We start from the raw sequence: 12651 nt of genomic DNA on the forward strand, positions 1-12651 counted from the left end.
TTCACATTTATGTGCACTTACTATGTATTCTTCTTCTTGTTCAAATATATGATTGCATTCAGTCTCATTGAATTCTCATAACAATCTTTCAATGAAGACAGTGATATTCCCCATTCTACAAACGTCATAGCCAATCCCTTACACATCTGACTTCTTAAAGAGAAGTCTTCTCCGTTGACAGAAGATTTTTTCAGAGTAGGAATAAGGTAGGGGAGGAGATAAAATATTTGGTCATAAGTTATATAGACAGCTCGGGAAAGGATGATGATGATAGATGGTGATGACAATAATATTAGTAAAAAAGAGCGATTTCTGGACCATTCCTCAGTCTATAAGCCTTTTATGTATTATCCAGTTTAGTCTTCACACCCTTATGATAAGAATGCTACTGTTGTTTCCATTTCACAGATGAAATAACAGGTATAGAGAAGATAAATATCTTGCCCTGAATCACAGATTTAATAATTCATTAAGCCTGTCCTCAAACCAGGCCCATTTGATGCTAAAACCCAAGTCCCTGACCGTATTGCCTCTCATGGCTGAAGACCTGCAGAATTTCAACAGCAGCAGACTTCAGTTGCCTCTGTCAACATAAATCACAGTGGGAACCCTTTTAAACTAAACACCATGATGAAATCAGTGAATGTGGGGTGAGGGGGAATGTGAGATTCGAGTTAAGGGAAAAAACCCTTGGAGTAGTCTAAGAATAATTTAATGAAGTTCTTGAAGTAAATGTAAAAATTATCTGTCTCCTCAATCTAACATAGGTGGCAAATAACAGGAAATGGAACCTTTAGAGGTATGAATGTTTCTATTCTAATATCTTAAGTCTAAAACTCTACTGACAATATGGCAGCTGCTGGGTCCTACAGACAGGAGACAGAGAGACAGACACTACATCTCAGGAAGCCCTGAGGGTGTACTTTAAGTGAACATTCCTTTTGAAAGTAACAAAAAAAAGTTTATGAACAGGGAATATAGTCATAATATCCTAGACCATCTGACAAGGATAATAAGGTATAAAATTGTTTAATAATAATAGCAGTCATTTATTTAATGTGGAGACGTCTAGCTGGGGCCATTTAAAAATATATATATAAAAAAATTCCTAACGTCAAGATATTCCAGAATCATTCAATTGAGCATCCTTTAAAAAAATTGGAAAAGTAAAGAAGAGAATAAAAGATTGTCAGTCAGTTCCGTGAATCAGTATCAATTTGTATCATTTTAATTATTTGACTTATTAAACTTTATTGACTTACAGCACATGTGCTAAAGGATAGGGCATAATGTCAGTCCTCTGTATATTTTTTGCTTACTGTCTTTAAATGTACATTGTTTTCTTATATCATTTTGATGTGTTTATTATTTTCATTTTACTATAGGCTGTTAATTCTGGTCTGTTCCAAGCTTTCAACTGGGGAAATCCTGATCAGAACATGATGCACTTCCATCAGGTACAATAATAACAATCCTGCAAATGAACTAAAAAAAAAATAGCACCTACTCATTAAGCACCTATGAGGCCCCACTCACTGTGCCAGATATTTTGTATAGATCTGATGCTACTTATTGGGTTCTTCCCATGTGCCACATCATTATTTTTGATACTCAGAATGACCTTGCAAGGTAAATATTATTGTCTCTATTTTTCCAGTGGCTCAGAGAGGTTAGGTAAATTGTTAAAATTATTTAGCTAATGAAAAACCAAAATACGACCTAGGGGTTCCTGGATCTAAAGTCCATTCTTCCACTGCACTTAATCCTTCTCAAAAATAAAAACACTTAGCACTTAATTAAGACCATGTTTTAAAGAAAGAATTAAAGATGCACAATTTTGTTTCTAAAACATATTCTCTGGCTTCTTACCCATCCTTCATAAAATGAACTAAGACTATCCTAAGAAGTTTTTTGGGGAGGAATGTCATTTACTACTCATTTAAAAAAATAATATATGAATTATTAAAGATATTCCAGACAGGAATATCACTGTTAGGGAGAAGCAGTGCTATCTGCCAGACAACGGTATGTCAGTTTATTTCTTGACATTGTGTATGAGAACTTCTGGAGCAAAAACTCTGTATTAAAGTGAATAGGCACTGTTGTTACTTTTTTCCAGTATGTCAGGAAATCCAGTGATGGCTTTAGCGTCTTGGTGATAGGCTAAACTCAAATTAAACACGTAGTTACCAAAGATACATGGGTTTTTCAAATCAGGGATGTGGAAAACTCGAAATTATTTAAAAAGGAGTTTGAGTGCCACCATAACTACGATAGTGAAAATGTGTAACTTCAACTAGCATGAAAAGTCTAATTTTTCTCCTAAATTGCTACAGTCATGTGTGTGTGGGGAAATGTGGGCCCACACACACGGACTCCCATGCCATGTCAAAGTCCTGTTTACTGTTGTAATTAATCCATTCCTCGTCCTCGCAAGAGTATATAGTTGCTTCGGGAAAAGCTTTTTAGATGATGACCTTCCCCTGTGAGATTCAAACACCTCCTTGGGTGAGAGTTGAATCGCAGGTATTAATTTTGTCATTGTGCTTGCAGATTCTATAAAAATATGTGGTGATTCAGGTTCAACTAGCAATCTTTTGCTTGGAACTTCAGGGAAAAAAAGACAGAGGGTGAATAATATACACATTTAAGAAATCAATAATCTTTGTCACAGCTATGAGTAATAATAACACCATAAATTAAGCAGGTATAATTATCAATATAAGCACCAACCCTTTATTACTAATAAAGTAAAAACATAAATTGGGACCCAAACCTAATGACCTCATTTAACCTTAATTACCTCCTAAAAGCCTTGTCTCCAAATACAATCACATTGAGGGTAAGAGTTTCAACGTACGGATTTCGGAGGAACACAAGTCAGTCCATAGAGTATTGTAGTAGTCAGGACTCTTTCAGTAGCTAGTAGAAGAAACCAACTTTATTTTAAATTTTAAAAATATGTATATGGTTTAGTTTTACTGAACTAAATGTTATAGTGGTAAACTCACAAGAGCCAGGAACTTATATACTGCCATCAGGCGCGCGCTCTCTCTCTCTCCTCAATTCTGCTTGCAAATGCTGTTTCCATTCTTAGGCTATTTCCAAGATAGGCAGTAGGATGGTGACTAGATGCTCTTAGCTCATGTAGCTTTTTAAAACTGCAAACCCAAATAAAAAGCTAATATTTCCTCAATAGCTCTGGCAAAAAGTTCTGGAGCTGGGGGATTGGGATTTGCTGAATCAGCACAAGAAACGTTGTGTTACCAGAAAGGAGAAGGAAGGGGAGCTTGCCAGGAGATTCGCATCACCACGGGCACTCTATTTCTCTGTACCAGGCTGCCTCCTTTTCAGCATTATTTTTCAAATGTCTTTTTTGGCACATTGGTCTCAATCCTCCCTAAAAAGTCTGCTCAAGTGTTAATAATTCTTCTGAGCCCAGATTTCTGCATAAGAGAAGGGGTTTTTACATTTATTCTACCCAAAATTTTGTTTGAAAAGGATGCACTCCCAATCCAAGTGCTACTAGAAAGATGGCCCCCATAGAAATAAGAGCCCCCTTCATCTAGGATCCTTTTCTGTTTTCCCAAAAGTGAAAATCGGGAGTACAATGGTTGTCTTTTTAATCCACAATTCGTATTATTGCACAAATGTGCTTTCAAGTACTTTTTAATATTTTAATGTTTATAGTTCATTAAACGTGTCCTCACTGCACATTTCTAGCATTTGAAGAACTTTCTTAACAACTGATAGTTACCATTATTTCTGTAATGTGGTTTTCTGTATAAACTACTTCTCTCTCTCTCTTTCATTTTATTTAGCTTACACCTCCCCTATACAATGTTTCGAAGATGGAAGTTCCAACAGCAGTGTGGAGTGGTGGACAGGACGCTGTTGCTGACCTCAAAGATGTTGAGAATTTACTCCCTAAAATTACCAGGCTTATTTATTACAAGTTGATTCCACACTACAATCATGTGGATTTTTACCTTGGACAGGATGCACCCCATGAAATTTACCAAGACCTAATTAGATTGATGGGGGAATGTTTGCCAAATTAAATACACTTTCCTTTCTCCGAGCGAGCAAGTTTTTGTAATGAGGAATGTGGTGCACAGAACCTAAGGAGACCCCTCCAATAATTTTCACCTCCTAATGTCCAAAAATTTGTGTAATCCTCTCCCCTTGAATGTGGGAGTTACCTGAGACTTGCTTCTAGACAAGAGAATTGGCAAATGTGACGGGATGTCATACCCTTGGTTAGACTATGTTGGTAACAAAGGTGATAGAATGTTAATCCCTGATTACATTCTATTATATAAGAATCCATCTCAGCAGACTGAAGCAAGAGATTGTCCTTGTTGGCTTGATGAAGTAGACAGATATGTTGAGAAGGCCCACGTGGGAAGGAACTGTATGTGGGTTCTAGGATCTGTAGGTGGCCTCCAGCTGATAACCTGCAAATAACTGGGACTCTCAGTCTTACACTTACGAGAAAACGAATTCTGCCTAAAACTTGAATGAGCTTGGAAGTCCATTCTTTCCTAGTAAAGTTTCCAGTTGAGAAAGCATCCTGTCCAACACGTGGGCTGCAGCCTGGAGAGACCCTGAGCAGAGAACTAGCTATGCCATGCCTGGACTACTGACCCACGGGAACAGTGAGAGAATAAATATATATTATTTTAAACCACTAAGCTTGTGGTAATTTGTTGTCGGCAATGGTAAACTGCTACTACTATTATTAATAGTGAATTATTATTATTATTATCATGATTATTATTTTGTCTCTGGTTAGAAGCTTGAAAACTCCTGTTTTTTTTTTAATTTTTAATTTTTATACAATTTTTACAGGTTACACTCTGAGGAGACAGAGCTAAAAAAATATTGCTAAGAAATATGTCAAAGAGTATATTGTTTATGTTTTCTTTCTAGGAGTTTTATGGTTTCAGGTCTTACACATTAAGTCCTTAATCTGTTTTAAATTTATCTTTGCATGTCGTATAAGAAAGTAGTCCAGTATGATTCTTTTGCATATAGCTGTCCAGTTCTCCCATTCAACAGGCTATTTTCACCCCCATTTTACATTCTTAGCTTCTTTTTTGTAGATCAATTGGCCATATAAGTGTGGGTTAATTTCTGGGCTCTCTATTTTGTCCTAGTGATCTGTGTGTTTGTTTTTGTGTCAGTACCATACTGTTTGATTACTGTAGCTTTATAGTATAGTTTGAAATCATGAGGAATAATACATCCAGCTTTGTTGTACTTCTAAAGATTGTTTTGGTTATTGGGGATCTTTTCTCTTTCCATAAAAATTTAAGAAATATTTGTTCTAGTTCTGTGGAAAATGTTATTGGTATTTTGATAGGGATTGCATTGAATCTGTAGCTTGCCTTGGGTAGTATGGTCATTTTAACATTAATTCTTCCAATCCATGAGCATGGCATATCTTTCTATTTGGTTCATCTCTAATTTCTTTTATTAATATCTTACAGTTTTCTGAATACAAGTCTTTTACCTCCTTGTTTAGATTCATTCCTAGGTATTTTATTCTTTTTGATGCAATTGTAAATGGGATTGTCTTCTTAACTTCTCTTTCTGATATTTCATTATTATTGTATATAAAAGCAAGATATTTCTATACATTAATTTTGTATTCTGCAAATTTACTGAATTCATTTGTTACTTCTAATATTTTTTTTGGCATCTTAGGAATGTTTATATAGAGTATCACGTCATTTGCAAATAGTGAAAGTTTTACTTCTTTCTTTCCTATTTGAATTCTGTTTAGTTCCTTTTCTTGTTTGATTTCTGTATCTAGGACTTTCAGTACTATATGGGACATCTTCATCTTGTTCCTTATGTTATATTAGAGGAGAAACTTCAGCTTTTCATCATTGAGTATGTGAGCCCCCTCTGGTGGATGAGTAAGCTCCCCAGTGCTAACAGACTAAAGGGAGGACTCCAAAATGGCACTTGTAAGCACCAGTGACCTTGTGGTAGAACAAGCTCCAAAAAAATGAAGCTGCCAGCATCTTTGTCCCCAGAGGGGAGTTCCAGTTGCTTTTTGCTTCTCCAAGATCAGCAAGTGGATCTGACCCAACCTCTTTTCAAATTACTGCTTCTGCACTGGGTCTCGGAGCTGGTGAGACTGCGTGTGCCCTTTAAGAGTGGAGTCTTCGTTTCCTAGAGCCCTCTGGTTCTCCCATATGCAAACCCTGCTGGCCTCCAAAGCTGGATATTTTGTAGACTTATCTTCCTGGTGCGGGAAAGCCTGAAGTGGGGCTCACACCCCTTGCTCCTTGGGGAGAACCCCTGTAATTGTGATCATCCTTCCTTTTGTGGGTCATCTGCCCAGGGGTGTGGATCTTGACCCCACTGCATCTTCATCCCTCCTACCTTCTCCTGGTTTCTTTATATATATATATATATATATATATATATATATATATATAATTAACTGTGGAAAATATTTACTGCTAGTTTTCAAGTCATTTTCATCAATGGTTTCTCTGTAAAAAGTTGTAATTTTGGTTTGCCCATGGAGGAGGTGAGCTCAGGGTCCTCCTACTTTGCTATCTTGGTCACTTCCCTGATAACACTGCATTTTTTAATCAAGTAGGATTTTCTTTTATTTTCCCCTACATCTTAAAAATATTCTATTTTAATTTACAATTTATTTTCAGTAAGAGTCTCAAGGGATATCACCATCACTCTCATCAGTCATAATATTTAATATTTTTAGTTTGATTTTATATTACATGTTCAGGAATCTGAACCAGCAGAGAAAACTTTTGAGGGGAGAAACCTTTAATGTGGAACTATTTTTCAGATTTCACTATAAGCCTACTTTGTATAGGACTTGGGGAGTCAGAGTTCTCCTTAGTGGTAGGGATATCTTTGTAATCCCTACCAGTCATTAATATAAAAAATTTACCTTGCATCTCTTATGTGTCTGAGTCTGGAAATAGTGGATGAAACAAGGAAAATATGGTTCTTACTTTCATAATTTATACTGAATTGAAAATATGCTGGGAAAGTTCAACCCAATGAGATGTAATAAAAATAACTAACATTATTTAGCAGTATTTAGCATTATTGTTAACTTGTTTAGCATTTATCAAAGGCATGGCCAAAACCATATATTTCTGCTCACATCTCTCTGATACAAGTACTATGATTATCCTATTTTAAGGAAGACCACTGATGCTCAGAAGACTTAAATACTGGCTCAAGTCAAATATTTAAGAATTAGAATCAAATCTGGATCTTGAGCCCAAAGTTACCTGAATCCAAATTTCAGTTCTTGATGCATCTTTGTCTTGTCCCCCTAAAGAATACAGATGAGAAAACCCAGTATAGATTGTTGTGGTCAGGGAAAGTTCTGCTTGTTAGAGAATTTCTGGGGCTCTGTACAGTGGGCAAGGCCAGAATTTATACATTTTTTAAATAAACAGGGAGACTAAAGCAAATTCTGTGTCATCAGAGCAACAAAAAGGGAGTGACTGAACCAGAAACAGAGATAGGGAATGAGATGGACAATGTCAGGACAGAACAGGCGTGTAGGTGAGTATGGAAAACAGGTTACCCAAGTTCTGAGTCAAAACCAGGTTGACACAGAGCAAAGCCATGTCTGCCAGCCTGGATGGTATATATCTGACAAAGCTGTTGATAAGTGTGTTATGATAGCTTTCCCATAGTCACAGCACTTTAAGGAAGCAGCCAGGTGTCATCCACGTGATCCTACCCAATGTAATTCATCTCGGTGAAGCCCTGTCCTGCAACACTGGTGGATTACCCAACCCTCAACATAACCATCCTCCATTCTATATTTAATAGAATCAGAAACTTTGGGAAATTACTATTCTCTGTTAGAAAAGGCCTTTCCTTTGTCTTCATACCTGAGATTTCCTACATGAAGCTGAACATTTTCACACTTTTTAGATTCCATTTTCTAGGTCCAGTGTTAGTTCCAGCCATTGTGTCTTGCTCACCACTATGGTGTTAGATGGAAACATTTGGTTTAGTGAAAAGAATTCTTTCTCTTATTAGCCCTTTCTTTCAAGGACATCAAGGATAATACCAATAGTTACAAGATCATCATAACAAAAATCATTCTCATTTCTGTAACAATTCATGCTCTATTCAAGGTGTTTTCACAGTCCTAATTACCTTTCTTTGTTTTGACTGAGAGGTAACAAGGAATGGCTATGGATAAATGATCACATTAGCATTAGACATTGGAAGTTCCAGAGCCAGCCCCACTACAAATTAGCCATTTATCATTTAGTGATTCTAGCAATTTTCTTTTCTGCAAAATTGTGACTCATTCCTGCCTAGCTCATCTGCTTTCATGAAAACCAAAGATGTACACTAAGCATATTTGGGTAGCACAGCACTTAAACATGGGCCCTGAAGTCAAATTGTTTAGATTCAGTTCCTAGCTCCCTTATTATCTTTAAATCCATAGACAAGTTAATTATTCACTCTAATCCACATTTCCCTATCTGTGAAATGGAGATAATGTTAGTGCCTCTATTATTGGGTTGTTGTGAGATAATACCTTAAACGAATTTAACACAATGTCAGTTACATAGAAAGAGGTTAATAAATATTATTTATAAAATGCTATGTAAAGGTAACTGCTTAATAATTTTAATCATGACCAAAATCTCAAATGGAAAAATAGAAATCTTAATTCATATAAGTATACCAAGACATTAAATGACATATGTAAAGTCATAGTTAATCATAACACCTATTTTCTTACCCTCTTGAGACTTTAATATATTTATCTTAATAACATTAAAAAAAAAGGAATCATCTCTACCTATTATTTTGAAATACTTAACATTTGCCAGGCATTATATTAAGTGCTTTCTATGCATTATCTTGTTGGATTCTCATAACAGTACTGAATATGGACTCCATGTTTCCTCCACTTTACAGATAAGGAGATTGAATATTTGAAAAGTTAACAACTTCCTGAATAATAGACCCACTTTTTTGTGGGGGAAGGGATGAACAGAGACCTTCACTGTTAATTACCCATGATGCTATACTACCTCTCACAATGCAGTATTGCCAGAATAATAGTATTTGTTGATCAATTATTCTCCGTTTATTCCCACAATAAATTAAATAATCTCTAATATTTCATCCAATGATGTACTATCAAATGCTATGGAGGGAGAAGGGAAAGAGGTATTGAGTATGTACAAGGAGATGGGAAATTAATATTTATTGAGTTCCTACTCTGTACCAAACAAGACACACATTATCTCATTTAATCCTCACAATAGTTTATGAGTTAGATATTAGTATACATATTTTTCACATGAAGAAGATAAACAACAGAAATCGTTAACTATAATATCCAAAGTCAAATAGCAAAGAACTAGCTGTTTAATTACCAAGAGCACTTTCACATGCTCTCAAGGCTGTGGTCTAGGTATGGATATAATCATATGTACATGAAAGGTAACAGCATATCATAACACATACTAAGTGCCACTTGAATGGCTAGGCATAGTGTTATTGAACCTCAAAGTAAAGAGTTTTGAAGGCTGAAGTGTCAGAGCAGACATCCCAGAGGAGGAAATGAATGACCTAAGTTGTAAGGGAAGACTTAGTGTGTCTACATACAAAAGAAGAGGCAGAGAATGTGGATTCTATCTGGTTCCAAATGAACTTGGGCAGGACCAGCTGACTCATGGCAGTAGATCTGTCTCAATCATGATTGTGCCCACAATCAACCAGGCACAATCAGTGATCAATAAATGGTTGTTGAATGGCTAGGAATGTCATCTCTGTCCTCCAAGCACTTGATTGGGTCTTGTGGAAATTGGGATATTTTTAAGATACATAATTAATATATATTTGGCTAAGACTCATTTCTCAAAAATTTCTTATCATACATAAATAAAGGTCTATAGATGTGAAGGGGAAGGTATTAAATGAGATCTGAGCCTCAGCAGGGGAAGGCTGGCTGGCAGGACACCAAAAGGCTTCACAGGGAGTCACCTCTTTGGTGACTATGGCATAGCAGACTGGCCAATCCCAACAACTGATCTTATCAGTGTCCCAGAAATGATTACACATGCTGAGTCACATAACTGAAACTTATGAAAAACTGCAAAGCATGAACCAAAACATGTCATTATAATTTACATCTATAGTTGTCAAAAGAACTAAATGGATTCTTTTTTTGGCCAAAATAGTGCATTATTTCTCTGTAACAAAACACATAGGAAGTCCTGATATGAAAAAATATTACTTGTTTGTGCAAGGGGCAAAAAACACAGAGGAAGTATATGGTCTAACAAAAATCATCACTTACATAATTATTCAAGTACACTGAGCCTTTTTCCATAAGAAAACAATAAGGTGATCACTTTACATGAATTATCTCATTTAAACTTCACAATAGCCTTATAAAATGGTACCAATCTTATCCCTTCTTTATAGATTAAGGAATTGAAGTTTGGAGATATTGGACAACTTGCCCCAAAATATCAGTTTTCTAACCTCTGGAATCTTGACTTTAGATATCAAGCTCTTAATCTTTATGCTATAATGTTGTGAGTATTTATGATGGCATTCAGAACGTGAAGAGCAATAATAAGGTAGACACTGTTCCTTCCCGAGTGGAACTTCCAGACTAATGAAGACGGCAGAGAATCTACAGCTGTTTACTCACATAATTAAATCTTTAATTACAATTGTGATGAATCCGCCAATAAGAAGTGTATGCTCATCAAGGTAGACAAGGAATTCTTTTCTGAGGAAATGAAATTTTGGCTAAGATCTGCTAAATTTGCCAGATGTTACAGGCAGGGAACTAGCTCAGATGGCAAGGAGCTAGGCTTACTAGGGGAAATTAAAGAAGCACCTGGAGCCTGGGAGAAAATGGGACAAGATGAGCTCAAAGAGGTAGACAGAGCCTGGTTTGACACCTTCCTAGCCACTCACAGAATTTTAAATGGTAAGTCATTAAAGAGTTTTAATCTCAAGAATGATTAAAAAATATATCAGACCTGTGATCTTTAATGGTGACAGTTAACTGCAACATGAAGAATGAACTAGGTGGATGCAGGGAATCTAGTTAGAAGTTTGTGGGTGTCCAGCTAGTGATGAAGACAGCTTATGCTATTATGTAGCTATTTAGTCCAGAAAACTAGCCATAAACAAATATTTTCTTAGTTTAATATTAAAGAACCATTCCTCTTTTAGGGAGAATTTGTGTTGATACCCATGGTCTCAAAGCAAAATCTCTCAAGTACACTGCTACATTACATATATGCATGCACACATGTGCACACACACACACACATACGTATTTGTTGCTCCTAATTCAATCAGCAGTCTCAGAAGAGTTAGATCCAGGAAGCTGTCAAAATTGTAAATGATTTAAAATAATAGCATAATCATTCGGGTGACATTTTTTTCTATTAGGGAATGTTAAATCATAAGAAAAGAGCTTTAAAATAATAGTTTGGCATTTGTTGTTGGAGTAGAGTCAGTGTAACAAGCCATCCTTTCAGATTTAGTGAGCCCAAGAACACAGGTGGACATCATGCATTTGATAAAGGACTGTAGCTAAGTATTCGTGCACATGTCATTTTTGCTGCACATGAATTCTCAAAACGATTTGGGGAGCAGACGCCAAGCCCTTGAGAAGGTATGTTTGGTGATTCAGATGGTAGAAAGTTTGGTAGGCAGATATTCAATTGAGGTAAAATATATGATACAAAGTTATGTATTTGGGGTGAGTACAATATGAAAAAATAAATAATCTAGTTGAAGAAAAATTTCAACAAACAAAGAAAATAAATAAGCTTCAGACTGAGAGTACAGAGCTGCACTCCTCAATACACAACCACTGGTCAGATGTGGCTATTTAACACTTGAAACATGGTTGATGCTAATAAAGATGAGCTCTAACTGTAACATACTGTTCAGATTTCAAAGACATAGAACAAAAAAAAAGAGTGGAAAATCTCTCATTAATAATAATATTGATTACATGTTGAAATGATAATACTTTGGATCTATTGGTTTAAAAGAAATATAAATAGAATTAAATTTTATTTATAAAATGAATTATTTATAGAATAAATTATAAATAAAAACTGATTTTACCTGTTCTTTACACTTTAAAAGAGTATGGCTATAAGGAAATTTAAATTCCCTAATATGTAGTTCATTTTACATTTCTGTTGGACAGCACTGGTATAGAGAAAAGAGGAAAAGTAATTATCTCCTAAGAAATCTCATTATATGTAGAAAATTTGAATAATTCTTCATGTATAAGGTTATAAGGTTTTTTTTGTAATTATGGAGAAATGAGAGAATATAGATTATGTAAAAGACATCAGATTGTGCCATACTGGGTACCAAGTTTAAGGATAATTTGGGGGCTGAATAGCAGTAAAACTACTGTTGAGTAACAATTTTTTATTATATTAGTGTGCCATGCAATTTATGAATAATAGTGGACTTATTGCATATTAGTACCAAAAAGATTGTTTTTTCTATGAATTTATTGTAAAATTTATTATGTACCTCATATAAAATTTACTATTAAATTTACTATATAGTAACGTTAATAAAAATGTCCTTTGAATCATAATTAAAAGGAAAAAGGTCCAGCAG

At 35.4% G+C, this 12651-nt stretch overlaps 1 protein-coding gene across 4 annotated transcripts in view; it reads left to right on the forward strand.

Annotated features, from left to right (window-relative positions):
* LIPK (lipase family member K) overlaps window positions 1-4690 on the forward strand; it is a 63820-nt gene extending 59130 nt beyond the window's left edge. For all 4 annotated transcript variants that reach the window (XM_072971564.1, XM_072971563.1, XM_006211060.3 and 1 more), the window contains exons 9-10: window positions 1386-1457; window positions 3822-4690. In XM_072971564.1, coding sequence (XP_072827665.1) covers window positions 1386-1457; window positions 3822-4061 — 312 coding nt within the window. In that variant the 3' untranslated portion in view covers window positions 4062-4690. The remainder of the gene's footprint in view (window positions 1-1385; window positions 1458-3821) is intronic.
* Window positions 4691-12651: the final 7961 nt, after the last annotated feature.

The sequence above is a fragment of the Vicugna pacos genome, chromosome 11 (assembly GCF_048564905.1).
Source record: "Vicugna pacos chromosome 11, VicPac4, whole genome shotgun sequence".
Taxonomy (NCBI): domain Eukaryota; kingdom Metazoa; phylum Chordata; class Mammalia; order Artiodactyla; family Camelidae; genus Vicugna; species Vicugna pacos.